This window comes from Coloeus monedula (genome assembly GCF_965178545.1).
Source record: "Coloeus monedula genome assembly, chromosome: Z".
Lineage (NCBI taxonomy): Eukaryota > Metazoa > Chordata > Aves > Passeriformes > Corvidae > Coloeus > Coloeus monedula.
Window position 1 is genome coordinate 51,147,304 of NC_138822.1, and position 23,492 is coordinate 51,170,795.

The following is a 23,492-nucleotide window of genomic DNA, read 5'->3' on the forward strand; positions in this document are numbered from 1 at the left end:
GATTTGATGTAAAAATTGCAAGCATAAGTAGTCTTTTGCAGTTATTTATTTACTCACTTGTGTACTCACTAGACACTGAAGCAACATGAAGTGATTATTTTATACACTACCTATGAAACAAATGTGTAATGGCACCTGCACATTACAGGAAAAACATTGAAGTTATACTGTGTCTAGGCAGAAATTACACATATTAAGATTTCAAAAGGATTCAATCACAAGTCTAAAATATTCATTGTTTCTGTCTTCTCTTACTGCCAGCGAAATCAGTGGTTTCATGCAGAATTTCCACCTCCTTTCCAAAGAAGATAGTGTAAAACTCATGTATTCAGTCTAACTGAACACATCTCTGTGGTTAAGAAATACTTCTTAAAGAGTGGAGAGCCTGTCCAACTGCGTTCAGTTTAAACACTTGATCCCATCCTGCATAGGACAATATTTAGCTGGGGAGAAAAAGAAATTTTCACCTCTAAAATGAGGTGAATACTTAGGAGTATTAGGTGAATTATATATAACTTTATTCCACCTGTCAGCTATAAAAAATGTCCAGTAGCCAGGGTTCAGGGCTTATTTTAATTATTTGTCCATGCTTACTGTTCTGCTGATTTAATTTATTGATACAAACAGTCATTAATGCTGCTACAGTAGAGGAATACAGGGTGAACAATTTTATGGCCTAGTCATTAGCTGACTTGAATCAGTTCCAGTTTTCCAAAAGAAAAGGTGACAAATTGAATACCCCAGTGAATTCTATTTATTTTCTGTGACTTAAATTGGTTTCCATTTCTTAATTTGTACTTTATTTTAATTGAGTGCAGTTCTAAAATTTAATATACTTTTAAAACATAGCATGGGTAGTGGTTTTGTGGATTAATGGTGCCTTTTAAATGGATTTCCTTTTTCCATTATAGCAAGATAGATATATCTGTATTAACAAAATAGGCCATAGCAAGTTCTTACCTTTCTACAACTGCTGTCTATAATGAATACAATTGAATAAAAATCGCTCCATTATTATGCAGAACACGTAATGTATTTTAGTATGTTCATCAGATTCAAGCTTACTTAAATAACAGAAAAAGTTTTGCTAACAGGATTAAATTTATGCAATGACAAGGAATTGGCAAGGCAGTACCCACATTCATCCGAAAGCTGGATAACGAGAGGCTTTTCTTCTGCAGCTGACCATTGCTCCTGCTGGTGCCCCTCAGGTCGAGGACCCAGAGACGCAGAGCAGGGGCAGATCCTCCCTCCCTGCACGAGGTCTCTCAGGCAGAGGAGCACAGCTGCCAGGTCCATGCACACAAAAAAAGGCAACAGCCATAGCTGCTTTCTTTACCACAAAACCCGTCTATCCTTACCAAGTGACAGGTAATCTTGGCCTTGATCTATGTCTTATCTCTGCTTGTATCATATTGTACTGCCTTGGATCTTTTCACGTTTCAAATTCTCTCTCTTACACCACAGCTTCACAGTCCGTCTTTTCACAGGTGGTTTAAATTTTCTTCTTTCTTTCTTTCTTTTTGAGTAGCTGCCTGTACTTGGAGAGTATTGGCCCATAGAGGAAATCACTTCTGGAGAAGCAGATTTCAGACTATGTGTTTTTCCTTGCCAGCTTTGGTCATCTTCAGTTATCAAGGGATCACCCTGAGATACAAACTTGGGAAGGGATGCTTTCCAAGCACCACCAGCTGTATGTAAGTTGGATTCAATAACCTTTCATGTGTCTCTTAATCATATAGCTCCTGTGGCAGCTGCAGAGGTATCACACCATTACAAATATGAGGCTTAGCTCACCTACAAAATCCAGCATAGCATTTTTTGCTTCACAGAAAGAAAAGACTATAATGCAGGAGAGTATGATGCACCACAGAGGAAAAGTATCCAATGATCCCCATTACATTAACTTAAAGCAAACATGGTACTTTTTTCTCAGTTTGAGTAACACAGGTGTGTAGCAGCATTTGTAACACATCTCTTTGGCATTTCACATTGCAAGTAATGTGTCATCAATCCTTGTACACAATAAAGAAAAATATTGCTTCTGCTAGAAATTCAGTGTTAACCACATCATGTCATTTAGGCTGTATTTTGATATCCTATATTCCTTTCCTATATGTAACAGCACTTGGAACAGGATAGTAAGTAGAATGTGACAACAGTAGCCATGGAATCATAGTCATAGAATTGTTTAGGTTTGAATAGACCAGTATGATCATTGAGTCCAACTGTAATATAATGCCATGAGGCAGACCTAAAATATAGACAAGACCCTACTTTTATGTTACTAGTACTAAAAATGTGAAAATTCAAGTTCTCATGGAAAAAAAATACCACTGTCAAAGCACTGTGCTGAATTTAAACTGGTTTTTTCTTTCTTTTGCTAAATTTTATTAAAATGATGATGCTACAATAGAAGCTTAATTACCAAACTCAGCTGGTTTTTTCTGTAGGAATTTAAAGGATTTAAGTTGGGAACATTTACACTATTATGAGGCAGCCATGTTCAAGTTTTCTTGGATAAACCAGCCCAGTTTTCTACTGATAAAATACATAAAGGTAAAATGTAGAAAAATATATAAAGAGCTTACTCACTGATAGTCATACAACTGTTTTCACAGTGATATGTGACAATAAAGTGTCTTAGACCTATTTTCAGATATGGTAGCCCCACATTTCTACCAATATAAATAATTACATATGTCTTCATTACTAGCATTAAATGTGGTGTGGTAATTCTGTTTAAGCACCGTCTTAGTATGTTTTGCTTTTGTCTGAATCACAAAACACAGCAGACAAAATTATCAAAATTTGGTAATTATTTCTTCAAGATTAAGTATTGCAATTATATATTTTCAGGGCACAGAATAACTTGGAATTGCACCAGATGTTGGTCAAAAAATTCAGTTAAGTTTCCTTTTGAGATATATTTATTACCAAAAGATTTTCAGCATCATTGATGTAAGTGTACAAACATGCTTTACCAGTCAAACAGAGACCAAATAGGAAAGGGCCTTTTTCATCTCCTGGTGTCAGCCTAGCTAATGACAGTGGCAGAGATCTTAGAATCCATTTTGTTGTCTGGAGGTTGATAAGCATGAAAACTTACAGCATTTCTTTTATGATTTAATTGATCTGCATCTCTTGCAGTCACTCTTCCATCATCTTTATATACATTAGGTTTTGGGGGTTATTTAGTTTCTCCTTAAATTTTCCTTTCAACTAATAATGTTTGGTCACATGGGACACCAGTTTCCATAGTTTTGAGTGTTGTCTTTACTGTGCCTGTTGCTTGATCCACAGTTTAATTTTATGATTTTGATGACTTGCACATTTTTAGATCAAATAAGCTTTAGTCACAAACCACTCTGGAAAGAATTTTCTATGCAAGTCCTCCTTTGAGTTGTGTTGTTTCTCTCCACTTCAGCATAACTCTTTTAGTCCTGTAATCCTGTTACACATTCAGGTGCCACTTTGTTTTGTTGTTGTTGTTGTGGGTTTTTTATTTTGTTTATAACCTGGAAATGCTCCATTTGGGGCATTTGTGGAGTTTCCACAATCTCAACAAACCTTTTGCATTCATACTTGGAAGAATTTGTGTACTACCCATCAGGCAGCATCTTTTCATCTAGTCACATCTTAGCAGTTATAGACCTTTCCAGTTTTTCTAGTTGACTGGACAAACATCCAGGAAGCTATGAGACTTGTCTAGGTTCCCCAAGGAACTAGTTTGTCAAACTTTGAAGATTTTCTCCTGCAAATTAGGTGTTTGTTCATGAATGAGTGGCTGCCAGATCCTCTTCCTTTCCAGTTTTGCTGCCACCTCTGCTGTTGTCTTCATGCTTTGGCATCCGGTTTCTGTCCCCAGCTGTCATGGCTTTTGCTTTTTTGGACAATAGCTGTAATAAGTGTATACCTATGTGTTCATATAACTAATATCTAATAGTACAAACCTGATGTAGTTCTATATATATGTAGCCTTTCCCATGCTGGAAGTTATAAGTTGTGTCAAGGGCATTTGGTAGAACGGGACACTTCTTCCACAAATGGGAGTAGTTCAATTTATTGAATTATACTGTCTTTGTAAGTGTTGTATATGGAATCACAAATGCTGTTCATTTTCTCAAAGTATCACTATTTTATTAATTTAATACCTACTTTGCTTCTAATTGTAAACTGTATGACCTTTTTGTAATAACTAAAGCAATAGTTCACTCATTAGAGAAAGGAAATAATTTGATACATTTTAATAATCAGAACATTTAAGCTCTTCTTCTGCTATCAAAGATGAGTTGAATGAGTTGTCACAGTCTGAAGGCAGAAGCAAGTTTGCAATAACTATCCTTTTCCTCTCCGGTTTAGCTTAGTTCTTAGTCAACTCCTTGAAGACATCAAATTCAGCCAACGGCATTATTTAAATTAAAAGAAACCTCCAGGAATAGTTACTAATGGCATTTTTCATAATACACCTGTTTTTATGGGCTGCAAAACCTTCTGAACTGTCTGTTTTGGAATTCTAGAAATAGCTGACTCTCTGTGAAGGGTTTGCTCTGTACTTGTAGGCTGTTCCACCAGGAAAATACTGCTCAGGCACCAGGGATGGGAGCAAGCCAGTTTGAGGCAATGCTTTAACCATCAAGGACACAGTCCAGCAGCAGTCAGACCAGAAAAGCAGAGCAGTTTAAGAACAGCCCAGTCTCTAGCAATGAGGAAGATCCCAGGTCAAGCCAAAGTCAGGACAGCAGGTCAGGGTTACAATCATAGAATCACAGAAGCATAGAATGGCCTGCATTGGAATGGACCTTAAAGGTCATCTAGCCCCATGCTCCCTGCTTTGGACAGGGACACCTTTCACTAGACCAGGTTGCTCAAATGCCCATCCAGCCTGGCCTTGAACACTTCCAGGGTGGGACACCCACAATTTCCTGGGCAACCTGTTCCAGTGCTTCACCACCCTCATAGCAAAGAATTTCTTCCTAATAGCTAATCTAAACCTACTCTCTTTCCGTTTAAAGCCATTCCCCCTTGTTCTGTCACATCCTTGTAAAAGTTTCCTCTCCAGACTTCTTGTAGGCCCCCTTTATGTCCTGGAAGGTCACAGTTAGGTCACCCAGAAGCCTTCTCTTTTCCAGGTTGAACAATCACCATTCCCTCAGCCATTCCTCATAAGAGAAATGCTCCATCCCTCTAAACAGATTGGTGTCCCTCCTCTGTACCCACTCCTACAGGTCCCTGTCCTTCCTGTGCTGGGACCCCAGAGCTGGGTGCAGTGTTCCAGGGGGGATCTCACCAGGGCAGAGCAGAGGGGCAGAATCCCCTCCCTCCCCTGCTGCCCACGCTGCTTTGGATGCAGCCCAGGGCACGTTTGGCTCTCTGGGCTGTGAGTGCCCATGGCTGGGTCATGTCCAGCCTCTCACCCACCAGCACCCCCAAGTCCTTCTCCCCAGGGCTGCTCTCCATCTGTTCATCCCCAGGCTGTGCTGATACCAGAGGTTGCCATAGGCGAGGTGCAACACCTTGCACTTGGTCTTGTTAAAAATCATGAGATTCCCAGGGATAGTGGGAATTCTGTCTTGTCCAGATCTCTCTGGATGCCATTCCATCCTTCAGGTGTCTCAGCTGCACCACTCAGGTTGGCGTCATCTGCAAATTTGCTGAGGGTGCACTCAATCCTGATATCTGTGTCATCAATGAAGATACTGAATATAATGAATATTATAATTAAATAATACTGATCCCTGTATGGACCCCTGAGGGACTTGTTACCGATGTCTGTCAGGACTCTGAGCTGTTGACCACCACCTTCTGGATGTGGTCATCCAACCAATTCCTTATCCACTGAACAGTCCACCAGTCAAATCCATCTCTCTGTAATTTAGAGATAGGGAAGTTGTGGGAAACCATGTCAGAGACATTACAAAAGTTCAGATAAATGACATCTTAACCCTTCCCTTGTCCACTAACGTGGTCACTCCATCATTCAAGGCCACTGGGTTGGTCAGGCAGGACTTGCCCTTGGTGAAGCCATGCTGGCTGTCTTGAATCACCTCCCTGTTCTCCATGTGCCTTAGCACAGCTTCTAGAAGAATCTGTTCCATGGTCTTCCCAGGCACAGAGGTGAGGTTGCCAGGGTTCTCCTTTCTACCCTTTTAAAAGATGGATACAATGTTTCTTCCCCTTTTTCCAGTCACCTGGGATTTCCCCTGACCACCATGATTTTTTAAATACCATGGAGAGTGGCTTGGCAACTACATCAGCCCATTCCCTCAGGATTCTGGGATGCACCTCATTTGGTCCCACAGACTTACATACATTCAGATTTGTCAGGGGGTCATGAACCAGATCTTCGCTTACCATGGGAGGAACTTTGCTCCCACGGTCCCCATCCTGCTGTTCATCCACTCGAGAGATGTGAAAACAGAGGTTGCCATTGAAAACTGAGGCAAAAAATTGTTGAGTACATCATCCTTCCCCTCACCCATTGTTAACAGTTTTCCAGCATTATTTATAAGGACATGGGAAGGTTCTTTGACCTTCCTTTTCTGGTTAGCATACCTGTAGAAGACCCTCCTGTTATTCTTCGCATTCCTTGCTAGGTTCAGTTCTAGCTTTGCCTTGGTCTTCCTCAACTTCCTCACTCAATCCTATACAACCAGACGTCATGCCTATACTTTTCCCAGGTTACCTGTTGTCATTTCTACTGCTTATGCATTTGCCTCTTTCCTTTTGTTTTGACCAGCAGGTCCCTACTAAGCCATGCTGGTCTCTAGCCTTCCTTGCCTAGTTTCATGCTTAGAATCAGCAAGGTACCGTCAGGGCTCAGTGATACCCATAACATCCATCAAAGATCACTCAAATGTCTGAGGAGAGAAGCACCTCCCTATCAAAGGCAGGAAGGGCCTTAGGAGGCAGCTTGCCTCTCTTCCCCTGCAGCTGGGTGCCAGACCCCTGTGAAAACAGCTTGAAGAGCCTGTTGGTGCACACAAGGTTTTGACATGAGGTCTGTAATTGTGTAGTGTGTAGCATGAAATATGAAGCATGAAGTATGCTATAGATTTGGCACATACATCATCAGATGAACAATTAGCCTTTAACCTTTTACAATAAAAATAGATTACTGTCATGGTTTCATCCCAGCCAGCAACCTAGCCCCACGCAGCTGCTCACTCACTCCCACATCATCAGGACTGGGGAAAGAACTGTAAGGATAAAAGCTAGAAAACTTATGGGTTGAGATAAAGCCAAGAGGGTTGAGGTAAAGCCAGTTTAATTGGGAAAGCAAAAGGAATACAAACAAGCAACTCAAAACAAGAAATTCATTCAGTGCTTCCCATGTGCAGGCAGGCGTTCAGCCATCTCCAAGAGACCAGGGGCCCGTTACATGTGATGGTTACTTGGGAAGACAAATGACAAATCCCTCCAAACCTTTCCTTCCTCCTTCTTCTGCCCAGTACATATACTGAGCATGATGTGGTGTGGTGTATATATGTGGGATATGGTATGAAATCCCCTTTGGTTCAGTTGGGGTCACCTGTCCTGGCTGTGTCTCCTCCCAGCCTCCCATGCAGCCTCAAACTCCTTGCCATCATGGCAGTACAACAAACAGAAAAGGCCTTGGCTCTGTGTAAGCCCTGCTCAGCAATAACAAAAACATCTCTATATTATCAACCCTGTGCTCAGCACAAATCAAAAACACAGCCGCGTACTTGACACTGTGATGACATAATAAATTATACCCCAGCCAAAACCACCACAACTACTTACAGCTAAACTCTGTAATGTGAATTTATATACAACAGAATTCTTGCCCTCTGCTCCTTTCTCAGAGTGAACAGCTACTCAAATCAACAAGGTGCTTCTATCACATTGTGCCTTTGCATTTTCTTTTGACATGCTTTCCTCTTTGGCAGGCTTTGACCTACATTGGAAAGTGTAGTTCTACTGATCTGAAATGTATCAGCCAATTGTAAGAGAGAGAAAACTGTCAGAGGTTTTTAAAGAGAAAAGAAATATTTTCTGTCTGTTCTTTTACAGTCAGCATTTATCTCCATTTTATCTATTTTTAAATCGGTAACACCAGTCCTCAGTTCCCCAGTTCTAAATATTTTATTTTGAGGATGTAATTTACTAACTCAATAGCTCTTTCAAAAGCTTTCTAACTTGATTACTGTCATTGGGAACATCTGCCTAACAAACTTCTGCATTAGCAGAATGTGGTTTTCATTCCTCAGGAGATTCATAGGTTTAATTCCAGGGCTTCTTAATCCATGAGTGATTTTGCATTACCAAAAAATTGTCCGTAGCCTCCTGTTACCTTAAAAGTAGCTTTTTTTTTAAAAAAATGGAATAACAGAACATAGGAGAAAGAAGAGGTCTGTAGCACAGATATTTTTAGCTAGCATCTATTGTAAGTATCTCTGAGAGATCAGGATGAATAACCTCATCGTCACTCCAGGTCTACCACCACCTGCACAATTAATAGGTCATATTCGTACGAGTGAAGCTGCCTGGCAGTTGACCCATTTTGCAAACACATACATAAATGTGTATGAGACCTTTAGTAGTTGCAACACTGTTTCTGGAGTCAGGCTTTATTGCTGTAGCACACAAATAAAAGCTGAAGCAAGGAAGGAAAAAGAAAGCATTTTGTTTTTCTTAAAGCTCTTTGTCTTTGCAGGGATTTCTACCACGAGGAATAGGGTTTCTCTGACTGTTTTTCAATGACAGGCTGCAAAATGAGTATTTGTTGAAAGTTAAGACTAAAAAAATCATTAATTTGGACAGGGTCTTATTAACAAAGAATGATGCAATGGAATATGCAGGTATAATATTATTTCCTGTGTGTGTTTCTGTGGGTTCCACTTAATGGTTTCCTCAGTGTTACTAAGAATTGCAATAGCTGAAATAATTTCCATTTTTCTTAATAATATTTGGGGTTTATTTCAAAATGGAATGACTACATGGGTTGTTTGGGATTCAGAAAAGGAAACAAAAGCAGAAATCCAGTGCTGAATGCAAGGTTATGGCTTTGAGCTCTCTGTGTCGCCTGGTGTAATGTGAGAATTTGCAGTGAGAACCTCTGCAATGACCAGCACCTGCCAGATGTGTGAATTAGCAGTTATAAAACAAACTCTATTTGTTCGAAAAGCTTGTAGTAAGGTTTTTAAAAGCTGCAGTTTTGGAAATGACATAATTTTTTCAAATAACTACTTCTTAGTGACTCCAATCTTAATATCACAGCAAATACCTAATTCTCTTGCAGATTAAGAAACATATGTGTAGAACTATTTTTACAACAGAATATCATCAAAACAAGTCATACATTTTTGTTTTAATATTTTATTGAATGCAACAGGCCTTTTAATAAATGCAACAATGCTATCTAGTGTAATGCTTCTGTTGATTTCACTGTGTAGTTTTAATGTACTGCTGGCTCCTATACTTAGAGTATTAATTTTTTAAATAGAGACGGGATAATGGCGACAGAAAGCAAGATACTGTGATTAATGGGTTGCAGAAAGAATGATTTCCACTTAAATTCTGAATATGCCTTAATATACAGGTTCTGAATGTAACTGTGGAAATTGCCAACAAAACATGTACAGCACAGCTAACATGAGGGTAATGGTCAGCCACTGGCTGGCTGTGTAAATAAAAAGCTATTGGTAATTCCCTGACTGTCCTCAATCCGTCCTGGAAAATGTTTTGTCTAGAAACAGTTTTTAGAAAGTCCTTTTCTGACATTATTCTTTATGTACGAAAGCACAGCAGAGATTATCTTAACTAGGTCAAAAGTTGTCTAAGAAGAACTTGTATCAAACATCACATAGAGACGTTCAAGAAAAATACAGACTATAGGATCAACATTTTAGTTAGGTAGTGTTTAATATTATGAGCTAGCTGAACAAAGTGAGTGATCTCAAAAATATTTCACAAACATTTGCTTTCTGTATGCCACATTTCTCATTTTAATACAGCAAAAGAGGAGTGTCTTTAAACATAATCTGTACCGCTGGAGAAAACTTACTACCTCAAGCTAGCTCAGAATATACCTGAAAAATGGTATAGGGACTCCTCGTTGTAGCAGAGATCTATCAAAATCAGACTGAGACAATGGTGAATCATACTTCATACTTCATACTTTTTGTCTGCAAATTTCCCAACAAAACCTCTTTGTTAATGGCAGATTATGGGCATTTGGGTAGATATAAGCTTCTCTTCACAAAAATTGGATTTTTGTGGCTAGCAAAATGGAACTGGAGTTATATTTTTTTGTACTCCGAGAGGTTGTTCTTATCTTGTGACAGAATATGGCTTTGTTACTGCAGAGATATATAACTGATTGCAGAGCTTTCACATGTTATCAATAAATAATTTTCTCTCTTTTATTTATGATTCTAACTAAATGCTTATATAGAAACTGAGCTGAACGTATATGGCTACATTTTTCATGGCAGTCTGTTGAATTACAAATATTTCCAAAAAAACTTGGTTTTGTGTAATTCTAGGTGAGAGCTCAATTATCTCTGTGCTCCCAGCAAATGAGAATTAGATGCCTACGTGCTGACAGGAGATGGATTTAAGACATAATCTTCTCACTGTTCCCTACTAGTCAATTTAGGCAGTTCTTGCTCTTTGAGATGACTTCTGTGGATCTTATTTGCAGGCTTATAATTCTTCCCTCACATTTTTTAAGGCTCTGTTGTGGTATCCTGTGAATTTCACTCAGCATTTGAGATCTTGAGCTAGGCACTGAAACAATGCCTGCAGCAACTCCATTTCCTTCAGCTACTCAGCTGTGAAATGAGCAACTCTGCTCCTGATGCATGATAGCTGCAAATGAAGCAGGAACTTAGATCTCTCTTGTTTAGTATCACAGAATTGCAGAACAGTTTGCATTGGAAGGGACCTTAAAGACCATCTAGTTCCAAGTCCCTGTCATGGGCAGGGACACTTCCCACTAGATCAGGTTGCTCAGACCCCCATCCAGCCTGGCCCTAAGCACTTCCAGGCATGGGGCATCCACAGTTTCTCTGGGCAACCTGTTCCAGTGCCTCACCACCCTCACAGTAAAAAACTTCTTCCTAATATCCAGTTTAAATCTATGCTTCTCCAGTTTAAAGCCATTTTCCCTTGTCCTATCACTCCATGGCCTTGTAAAAAGTCGTTCTCCACACTTTCTTGAAGCCTCATTCAGGTACTGGAAGGCTTCTATAAGACCTCCCCAAAGGCTGCTCGTCTGCAATCTGATAGAAATTTATATATATATATATATGCTTAGAACAATAAAAATATGGTAAAGGTAGAAGGTTACAAGTGGAAGGGCTCTGAGTATTAGGACTTCAAAATGTGCCATACCTTTGGAATTTTAATCCAGACTTTTCCAAAATTACAGTCTCTTAGTCTCTTTGTATCCAAGATTCTCATTTAGATTATTGCAGAAATAAGGATCCACTCACAAATCTGGAGCACAGTCCACATTTTTATAGCTAGTGTTTTGTTTCTCTTTTTTTTTTTTTCTTTTTTTTAATTTCTCAGGACTTAATCCCACTTTCTTGTGAAAATTTACATAGCCAGGGATAATTTCAAGTCTACCAGAAGACTGTAAATTGTTTGAAACCTAATCTTTTCCCCCTGTATCTCGCTCTATCTGATTGGTTTAATCCACTCCAATTCCCTAAATTGCAGTGTCTCATTTAGGATATACAGTGTTTACTGCCAATTTGGGATTTCTTTAAAACTTTTATTTTTAAAATTTAGGAATTTTTTTCCAAAGTTTGCACTATGAAATGCAGCTGATGGAGATATTTAAGAGGTGTCTTTTTCAGCCACACACATGGTATTCATTTAATACCACGATAGAATTGTATTCTAGAAGTATTGATTTTCATTGTAATGTTAGTGAAATGAAAAGCAAACTACATGCTTGTTTTAGAAGCAGACAAATAAATAAATACCTTTTAATTTTGACATTTGAATGACATTATTAGCTCTTTATGCACCCACTAAAGCTGATAGCTGGTAGTTTTCCTTGATAGAAGAAAGTTAAATATCAGAAGACAATTTTGATGTTCATGTCCATTTTTCTGTCTATGAATTTTCTTAAGTTACTGAGAAGTCTTATCATTCAAATGTAACTAGAGCAATATCTGAGGTAGCATTCTATTCCCATATTCCTTCAGAGCAAGAAGCTGTCAGAGTGAGTTAATGTGTAGGCACGCCTCCCCAGAGATCCATCTTCATGCTTCTCCATACCAGTAAAATTGAATCCTCAAACATGGGGAATACAGTCTGGCACAAATTAATCTGTCATCACAGTTTCTTATGAGCTAGGACAGGTATAGCACAGGTGTTTCTGCCTAAGCTGCAAAAGCTGTGAAAAAAACTTGTCTGGTAAAAAAAAAAAAAGAAAAAAAAGAGTAGTATTGATCAAGTGTATTACTATTAAAGTACAGCCCACCCTGTGAAGAAAATTATTAGCATATAGTAGAAGACACATGTATTTAGAAAAGTACTGTAAGCTGCCTAGTAGAAATTACTTTGGGAAAAAAAGTTCTGAAATAATTGGGTAGATAGGCAAGTATTTAATGATCTCATCAATTTTAAAATTACTGTGATTGTGTCCTGTGTTTGGAGAAAAATTTAAGTAATTTTCCAGACTTTCAACGGCTAAAGCCTTCATGTTTAATTTCTATGCTTTCAATACCAATAGCTTAACAAGTCCAATGTTGTTTTAAACCCTCCTATGGTAACATTTCACATATCTAGTATAAAACTGTGCTCAGATTACTAAAGTCAGTACACGTTATTGGATTCAACAGAATTCTAAGGTGACATGACTAGTTTCAGCATCAGTGGCTTCCTCAATATTACCAATTTAAAAAAAATTTGGAATGCAAGTATGTTTTGTTATTAGCAAAGAGAAAAGAATAAACAAGAAAGGCAGAATAAACAGAAAAACGAATGGAAATTGTGGTAATCACTGTAACATGGGTTTTTTTGAATCACAGATAACACTCTTGTCATTACTCCCAAAGCCATCAGTAAGTTTCTTTGTCATCCACCATCCCATAAAGGCACCTGTTGCTACGTATTTTTGCCACATATAATTAACAATGATGCATGAAAGCCTGGCAAAAATAGGTAAGTAATGAACTCTATCAGGCAAATTATATATAAAAATAAGTTGTGTGGTTTTGCAGCAAATCTACATTTTTTGGCAGTATTTTAAAACCAATTATATGCCCTTCCATAGCATAAGCACTGTAAGAGTCTGACAATTCTGTTTATCTGTATGTACTCAGCAGTTTGCACTGAATGAGCAATATTTCTAATATTTCATATTCGAATTCCCATCAAGGTATTGACTCTTTTCTTGCAAAATACATTTCAAATAATTGAATACTCTTTACTCAATTTGCTATAATGTGGAGTTTGGTTTTGGAGGTGTTATTTGGTGGGTCGGTTGGTTGATTTGTTGGTTTTTAAGTGAACTGAGATATTTAGTTGAGTTCTAAACCCAGAACCACCACAAAAAGCATCTTACCAGACTTGGACAGTCCTATGCTGGTAACACTGTCCATACATACTTGTAAGAAACATTATTTTTTGTCAGCATAGTAGTGTCAGCTACATGAAGAAAAGAAGACACAATAACAAGTGATTTTCTGCCAGTGTAAGTGCCCTTTTTATTTATAAATGCATGTATATATATGTATATAGCTGACATAATGCAAAACCTCCCACTTGTAATGCAGTACTATGGAATAACAGGAAGTATGCAAACCTCATGGTGCCAGAATGGCTCCAAATGGGAATAGATCAGTATACCTCCTACTGCAAGGCAGCAACAAGGACTGCTTCGTTGTGTTGCAAAAGCAATTCTTGACCATTTGATTTGAGCTGTGCTTTTTGCAGTCTTTGGAGAAACTCAATGAAGTCTACTTTGGTAAAAGATTCTCAGACTCGTTAGGGACATAGGAATTGCATTTCACTCTGCTAATGACCCACTTTATTTAAAATTATGGCATAAATCATATAATCTATTTGTCTAATTAAGGGTATAATGTTTAAAGTATTAACTCCTGAGTGTCAGGACACAATCAGATGATCTTCTGACGTTACCCTTACGGCCAAATTAATTGCCACATTATGCTGTCAGTTTTTGACAGTACTGCTAATAAGACATGTCGCACTATTATTTCTGAAATTGCTGCTATTCACATCAAACTTTCTTTGGCTGTCTTTGCATCTAATTTTTATGATAGCAGATATTAAACAGAAAGATATTATTTTCTTTAAATTATTCTTGACTTAATAAATTTTATACATACTGGTATGTGTTGTTATTTCTGCTGTGATAATGCACATCAAATTACTAGTTGCATTGTTAGCTGGGGACAGTCTACTGTAAATGTACTTTATTCTTTTTTCTTTTTTTAAGAAGAGTGACTTTTTTTTCTTTTCTCCCATACCCATCCAGTATTTTTAGATATAAAAAATGCAGGAAAGACTGCTCCTCCTCCCTTTACCTCCTTTTTTCCTCCAGGAAAAAAAAAAAAGGTGCAAAATCAGCAGTAGATGTTTTCTGTATGCCATCTGTGGGAAATTTGTATGTCAGTTGAAATGCATTCTTTATGGTGGCTGTTATAGGTATGACAAAAAAAAAAAGCTCTATTTATCTGCCTTGGATGAGGAGAATAAAATTCAGGCCATGATCTGCCTGTATTTTTTCACTGTTTTCTAGGGATCCTGAGAAAGACTTATGAAAATTAATACAGACTATAACTGTACTAACTGTACAAGATTCACCAGGACAAGAGAGTGGGTATGTGTTTACACTTTCAGAATTTTACTTTTTTTGCACAGTAACGCCAACCTCTTTTATTTTTTCCAATAAACATTTCTTTCATGATTGACCTTCCTTAAACACAGAGGAAAACTTTATATACATTAAATCTCAAAAATAATTACCTTCATTTATTTTAATCTTTCTCACTTCTGTTTTTAATACATGAGATTAGTAATGCAACTCTCCATCCACATCCTGGCCACCCCTCATCTGCTTCTTTACCACCTACTACATGAAATTAGTTTTCCCAGACAAATACTGGGGCATCATTTTGCAGCAATACTCAAACCCTCAGACCTCAGCTAGTCCAAATGTTGTTCTGTGTAAGGGTAAGAAATGAACAGGTCAGTCCTAATATTGTTTCATTCTGAAAGGAAGACCCTTTGTGGTGTCTGACATGAGCACCATCATTATTCTTCCTAACCGCAGTGCTGGTTCAACAACTTAGGTATCCATGAGAAACGTGACATTTTGCTGCAACATGCTTCAGTGCATCTGCTGGCACCCAACCTACTGGCTAAATGAAAGAAAACTACTGGATTGAGAGTAATATACTGTTTTCCCCTTAGGAAATACAGAGCCTATGTATTATTTTCTTGATGTCACAGACATCCTATTTCTTGGGGTAGTGCATGGAACAGAACTATTTTACTGGCCTTTGAAAACAGGCAGATTGCCCAGATTGTCTTGGTTATACTACAGAAAACACAGGAGTAGCTGGAATTCTGTATTTCACTAGTGGTCACAACTGGGAAACAAATGCTTGTAGGCACCCAAGGCAGCTATGTTAGAAGACTCCCAGTGCTACTGAAAATGTACCCAAGAGCTTGGAAACACCAGCTGGCTGATCCCGTAGTGGACAGAGCATGAAAGACTTTGTTCTTTCTCTGGTGCTTTCTCTCACCCCACCAGTGTTCACAGAAACAATCTGCTTCATCTTAGATACTTTACAAAATAAGCAACCAAATGGTGACACTCATGAACAAGTTTTTAGGTTTCTTTCTGGTTTTTTTTTTAAGGGAAAAGTGTTTTCTTTTTTCATGTCTTTTTTCCCCCTCTCATTTCTGTTGCATTTAAGAGGTAGAAACTTTTCACTAGCCATATATAGTGTCAAAGTATTATAAAGCTAAATAAATTTTAGAACTGCTAAATATGTTACCAAAGCTAAGCAATTGATTTCACTGAATTCTTCAGTATTATACTACAAGATTAAACATAATACTGTGGATGTCAGAGTGCCATATTGAAAAAAAAAAATCAGAAAATAATTATTTTCCATAGAAAGGATGTAATTTTTATTGTTGCAATAAAAGGGGTCCTGAAGTATACACCAATGTAAGAGTTAAAGTAGTTTTGATTTCAACAACGAATCCTTTGCACAAAGTCACAGCCTAACATGCAAAGTTGGGTTTACCTTTATAATAAATACCTCATTCTTAAATTTTGCAGTTCTTGACTAGGTAATGGCACTTCCATCTGTCTCAGTAAGTGGCAAACATGCCCTGCCCCAGCTTTCAGCTACAGCCAGCCATTTGGGCACTGCCTAAGGAAACAGAAAAAGTGGGACTGTTCAGGACGTGCTAAATCATAGTGAGCCCCTTACATTCTTATGCAACAATTATCTTCATTCTCCATTATGTATTTTACCTTAACATCTACCATTAAGCATGATGTTGGGGTAGGTATTTGTTACATCTCACTGCTTTCTAAATTGCAAGACTGTAAATTTGCTTATTTATACTGTCAGTCCTGTAAGGAATACTGTATTCAAAAACATAAGTAAGCTATGATTCTCACATATTTTTCACTGCATCCTTGGTTGACTTTTTAAGAAAATCAGTTAAAGTGATAATCAAAGATTCAATAATTGACACAGCTTCTAATGTCTTGCTAGATGAAAAAAGTAGAAAGACACAAGAAAATTATTTTTAAAGTGTGCTACATCCTACTCATTCATGAGAACCTAGTTTCACACCACTGTTACGATGGAAGAGAGAGACTTAGGATGCCCAGTGCTGGAGAGAGTCACCCTTTCAGTATTCTCTGATACTCCTTCTGGCTGATCAAAGCAGGCATCACGATGCATTAGAAGACAGCACTGAGCACATAAAGTATCAAAAGAGGCTGGAAAACAGACTTTGTGCAATCAGACTTAAATGAAACAGAGACAGGATGGTATTTGGTTTAAATAATCTTATACTTTATTTTAAAACTTAGAAAAAGCAATTATTAGAACATAAAATTTAGGGGTTTAAAGATTCAACTATATTCTATTCTCATAAAATAATGATATCTAGTAATCATTACTAAGAGTATGGCAGCTTTTTGTTAATCAATATGCATAACAAAGTGCTGCAATAATTCTTTTTATGCTATATAAATGATTTTCCCCATTAAGTGTGCAGATTTTCTCTGTCTGTTGTTGATCTGCTGCTAAACATTTCACAAAAGTTTGCTTTGTCTTCAGAATCTGACAGTCCAAACAGCCAGTTTAACAAAAGAAATAGCACAGATTATGACAGAAAAAAAAGCTCAGCAGTGATGTTAGTATTTGGATTTGTTTGGAACACTTTTGTCTGCTTCATTTTCTTTTATGTCCCATCAGAAAAGTCCTCTGCAGAAAAGTTTTTTAGTTCCAACCACTGTCAAGCCTTTACTTCTTACAATACATATTCAGAAGTATGTAAACTACAGAAAAAAAATATCTTACTGGCATATTTTCTCCCTGTAAACACAACATATGACACAATATGTTTATATGTTGATCCTTTTTTTACCATATATCATACCATGTATCATTTGTGTTCATTTAGTACTAAGAAAAAGTATCATATTCAGCATTTATATTCCAAAGTTAATATAAAATAGATTTCAGTTATGTTTTACAGGTTATTTGCTTAGAAATTTGTCTCAAGAGGTAAAAAATGATTACCGAAAAATAATGATCAAGTAAGTAAAGATATAAGACATATCTGAATGTAAATATCAAAGAAAAAAAACATTATTCTGGATAATTATGTATAAATACTGGTGATGAATTTTATTGTTTTCTCATACTATAGCTTGTCGACTGTCCCTTAATAGCCTATTAGTTGGTCAATTCATTAAAGCTTCATTTTCCCAGACAAGATCATCTCATGTAATTCTTTGGTTAACAAGACATATGCTTTCTTAGAATTGTCTAAGAAATAAAGAGGATCAGTAATTGTAGATGGATTAAAACCTTCATCCACAAGCTGAAATTTTTGTTGTTTGAATGTTCCCGTCATTTCCATTTTTTCCTATAGCAGAGAGAAAGATAGATTATTGAAAAAGAAGCTACTTTTCTTTTGCTCACATTCACATTTATTTTTCAAAGTCTTACTTGCTTTAGGTAAGTTTATTCTCACTGCACTGGAAAACTGGAGCTTGTGTGCTGCTACAGACCCACACCAGACATGTGGATGACAAAAGCTAGAGCCCATTTCTTTCTGCATCCCTGTGCAGTGTCTCTTTAGTGTCACATGTGGTGTAGCCCCAGCATGCCCAAGACAATCAATCTTCTTCACTGTGCACATTATAAAAGGAAACTACACACCATAAAGCTTCTTACTACCTCTTACTACCAAGAACTTCTTAATGATAAAACTCAAGAAATGCACTATATCTATGACTACTGTCACCTTAAAAAAGGGGTTGAAAGAATCACGTACTAAATCAGCCATACTGATATTCAGCCAGGTCCAAAGAAAGATGGATCTTGACCATTCATTTTGTTTTCAGACCGCTTCAGTGCTATGGTATCCCTCGAAAAAGTAGTGGGAGGCATCTCTAGTGAGACTGTCTTCTCTATTCTGACTACCTATACTCAGCCCAACTTTATGACCTCTCTCAATCACCTTCTCTTCTGTCTTTATATTTTTATATATATCCAAACCATCTCTGAATACAAAAAATTAAGTATTATATTCAAAAAAAAAAAGTCAAAGAGCCATTTTATCTACCCCAGGCATACGTACTGATTTTATCTACCTGTGTTCTGGTTGGTCTAAGAAATGTTCTGACATCTTCTAAATATGATTATATGTCAGATCAAGCTTAATATGTTTTCAGTATTTTTCCCTCAAAAGTTCTACCCACTTCCTTCTTTCTTGGTTAATGACAGCTGTACCAACAGTAATTAATCTGTAATGAAGGCATTTAAATTTTAATTTAAATTTCAAATACTTGATATCAATGCAACAACCAAGATTCAGATTCCTTCTGTCCAGTATAAAGGCTTTTTTGTACAGCTGTACAGGAATAAATCTAGACTAGATTCTCATAATTTCACAAACTGACTACTGCAACATTCTCAAGTCTAATCTTGCTTGCTCATATCTGAATGTTGCTGCAAAACTATCTTCCTGGACTTATGAGATAGACTGACAGATACATATACACATATTTCACTTTCAAGGTCTTTCACAGATTTTTTGTTTCCCCTCTTTATTCTGAACCAGTATTCAGTCTCTAGGTGGCCTAGGACAACAACTTCCATAACTTACCTTCACTCTTTAAACAATGACTATTTTTTTATCTGCTCCCCAAACATAGGGGACTCCTTCATAAACATATTCAAAAACATTTTTCTGTTCGTCTTTATCATGATGTTTGCAAAACACCTAAAAATGCTCATCAGACTTCATTTATCATGATTATCAATATTGTATGCTTTTGATACTGTTACATTTTTTCCTAGCCCTATGTAGTCCACTGTATTGTATTTACATTTTTACACTCTTTGGGGGAGGGACTATTTTTCCCCACTAAATGGACAGTTACTAGAGCAAAGCAGTGCACAAATAAGGATGACTTTGTTGATTACCGTGGTGACAACAATAACATACATTTTTTATTCACCTTTTCAATTTATCTAGTATCCTTCAATTGCTTTAACATTTGTCATTGTTACACAGAAAATAATGTTCATTTTATTGTGCACAGTCACTGTCTCCTGCTTTAGCTCTATTTCTCTCTCATTTTCATTGAACAAAATGGATTTTAGATTCTTTTCTTCAGATGCAATTGTTCATATTTTAAATCTGAATCTTTTTCTTTCACCATGCTCATGTTCTGATCTCCCCAAATCCTTCTGCATGATCTCTGTCCTTGCTCAGTTGTACAATTTCTCCCATTTAAACATAATCTGCAAATTTATTGACTTTTTGTGTAATCCCTTTTCCAGGACTCCATTAATGAAGACAGCAAATAGGACTAGGTTTAAAACTAATCTAGTGATACATGAAAAAGGGCTTTTTGTTACTCACTTAGCCATCTCTGTGTTTAAATGACATAGATGTTTGTATACACAGTGCAATAATGCAGCTTACCTGGACCCTTAAGAAAAGGGGACAAGCATAACTTGGTAGATAGGTCACTACTTGCTTATACATCTGCTCCAAATCTAATGATGCATTGTGCTTTAAAATAAGAGAAGCCATTCCTGCTTTTCCCTCATGACCTGTGCAAAAGGAAGAGAGACAAGAATTTTGTAACATCAATAAAGTTGACACTGTAGTGATACACCATATAAAAAACTACTGTAGTTCATTAACAAACCAAGTCATGTATCATATTTTGAGTTTCAGTAAAGCTGCAAGATCTCATTCCTATTTTATGTGGTATTACATGTACTTGGAGATCATTCAAGTGATCAGTTAAGCAATGATGCTGTAAATGAATGTGGCAGGTAAGAGTAAATGGACTTCCTTGCTTGATATAATCGATAAATGTGGATTAACATCAACAACATTCCTCTCTCAAAAACAAGAGTGATGAGCCACTTTCCTGGACTAGCCAATTATGTCTTCATTTCTGTTTTAGTCTCTTTCTCCCACCAGTATCTTTTCTCAAAACTGTGGATCTGAATTAACAGAGAGAGAGATTAAAAGTTTGTACTGTTTTGTCTGGAAAAGGAGAGCACTGTGCATCTTTGGGAAAGAACAAAATGGGTAAAATGTAAAAGCAATGAACTTCAGCTATCAAAAGTAACTGCACACTTTAACCATCAGCTAGTAGTAACACCAGATATGTTCTGCCCACCTTATCTTTGTTGTGGTTTAATTTTTGGTAATGCTACAAAATCTGTAAGGAACTTGATTTGTTTACGTGCAATTATCAAGACAGTCAGATAAACTGAGTAGGTAAACAGGTAAGCGTTGTATAGGAAATGAGTGTCTCTCATACTTATGAGTCTGATTTTCAGACAGTCTTCTTTCTATGATCTTTCTTATTGTATGGCTTTAAAATACAGGTAAGTGACACCTTTTCTCATTTTAAACTCCTTTATCATTTTGTGGTGGGTTTATCCTTGCCAACAATCAAACATCCAGTCAGCTTCATGTTCCATCCCTTCTTCCATGGGACAGAAAGGGAAGTGAAGGAAAGGAAGGCTCAAGGGTTAAGGTAACGGCAGTTTAATAGGGAAAGGAAGAGATACATGCACAAGCAAAGCAAAACCAGGGTATCGTTCAATATTTCCCATCATCAGGTAGATGTCCAGCTACCTCCTCCATGGCAGGGCCTCAAGCAGAGAATGTAGTGTTTTTTTGGGAAGACAAATGCCACAATCACAAACCTCTCATCCTCTTCGTTTCCTCCAGCTTTAATAACTAAGCATGGCATCATATGATATGGAATATCTTTAGGCAGTTTCGGACCACTGTACCATCTACATCTGCTCCCAAGTTCTTGCTCTCCCCAGCATTCTCATGAACGGAGAAAGCCTTGGTACTGTGCAAGCTCCAGTGAGTGGTAGCCAAGCACTGTTAAGTTATCAACACTGTTTTAGCCACCAACGCAAAGAACAGCATCAAACAGTCTCCCATACAGAAATGTACCTTTATCCCAGAGAGACCTAGCATATATTTTTAAAAAAGATTAAGCATGAATGAGAATCAAGCCCATATGATCTCATGAAAAATAACAAAAAAAGAACCTATTAAAAAGAAATGAATGTATTTTTTTCCTTACAAATTCATTTTCCTCTTTGTATTCTTTTTCACTTTCTTCTTGGTTTTGTAACTTAGCTGTTTACAGTTATTTTATGAGGCTAAGTGATATAAGACAGAAAAATGTATTCACACATTTTCCTTTAGAGTTACATTACAGTTAATTTTTGAAGTTGTATTTATTTGACACGTGTCTAGATTTTCCACAGATGTGAATTTAATAAACCTTTATATTTTAATTTAGGTTATATAGCTATCACAAATTTATGCATGGAAAATTTTCAAAAATACTCCTCATTGCATGCAGATAAAAAATGCATGATTCACTGGCTCATTCACAATCGAGTGGTATTTTCATTATCTGCATCTACATTTTAGCTGGGTATTAAACAGATGAATCAATCAAACATGATTCATATGTTTGAAACACAAAATAAGAAGAGTTATGAGGGTGAACAACTAACCTGGGAGAAGAAAAACGTGTAACTAAAGCTTTTACCTGGCACAGACACACCATAAATATTTGCTTCTTGTATGAAGTCCAACATTACAATGACATCAGAAACTTCTGTAGTGGCAACATTCTCCCCTTTCCATCTAAAATGTGTGAAAAAATAATTTTATCCCATGACACCTCCTCTTTAAAAAAACATTAACTTCAGTAGAAACTCCATTCACTTCAGACTAACACCACCTCAAATTTTTTCACACTTGTCACACTGGAATTGGATCACCAGAAGACAATGTTGCAATTCAAACCTTACTGGTATTAGAACACTGTAGGGGGCATTGAAGATCAATACAATTGTTTCCAAGCTTTTTACATGTATATAAATGTATCAAATGTGGCCAAGCTCTACTATTTGATACATTTTTTCAACACCAATACCCAACTGCCTTGCTCACAGCATATGCATCACTAGTTACATGCTTACTGAAAAGAGTGTTCAAAGAGCTGGAATTCCTACAAACCGTTCTGAAAATGAGCCATTCAAATCCACTGGAATATTAATTAAGGAACACTTGTGACAAAATTAAGCCCCTATCATCCACTTCAGATCATTATAAACTACATCACAATACCAATAAATTGAATAGTTCCAGTCAAAAACAAATATAACCACATTATTCTATTCTGTATATCTTTAATGAAGAAATGTGAAAAGAAACAATAATTATACCTGAAGGTATCTCCAATCCTGTCCCAAAAATACAGAAAATTGTCATGGTCTTGAACCATTAGATCTCCAGTATTAAAATAAAGATCTCCCTTCTTAAATACCTCACAGAGTAATTTCTTTTCTGTGTGTCTTTTATTGCCAGCGTAACCAAAGAAGGGGTTCTTCGCGTTGACTTTGGAAATCAGAAGACCAGCCTCCCCTATATGGAGAAGTTGAAAGAATATAAACCTAAAACATCATTGGCCATTTATGTACCTGACGTTAATATTACTTACAATATTGTCCACTCAAATTCACAATCACTTGTATTTCCACCTGGTGACTCATCAGGTTTCTACCAGAATGGTCATCCGCCAATTGCAAGCTCATTAGTAGTTTATTATCCTCTGAAAGTGCACAATTCAAGTTAATATTGAATTTACTCCCCACATGTTACTGAATTTCCAATGAGTCTCTGCTTCATCAGCTTCCTAATGAAAAACTAATGTT

The 23,492-nt window shown here is 37.0% G+C and overlaps 1 protein-coding gene across 1 annotated transcript in view; it reads right to left on the reverse strand.

Moving 5' to 3' along the window:
• Positions 1-17,955: 17,955 nt before the first annotated feature.
• SLC27A6 (solute carrier family 27 member 6) overlaps positions 17,956-23,492 on the reverse strand; it is a gene marked incomplete at both ends in the record, with an annotated part of 35,853 nt that continues 30,316 nt past the window's right edge. Inside the window, 4 exons of the mRNA XM_082302190.1 lie at positions 17,956-18,132; positions 20,203-20,333; positions 22,322-22,419; positions 23,004-23,202. Coding sequence (XP_082158316.1) covers positions 17,956-18,132; positions 20,203-20,333; positions 22,322-22,419; positions 23,004-23,202 — 605 coding nt within the window. The remainder of the gene's footprint in view (positions 18,133-20,202; positions 20,334-22,321; positions 22,420-23,003; positions 23,203-23,492) is intronic.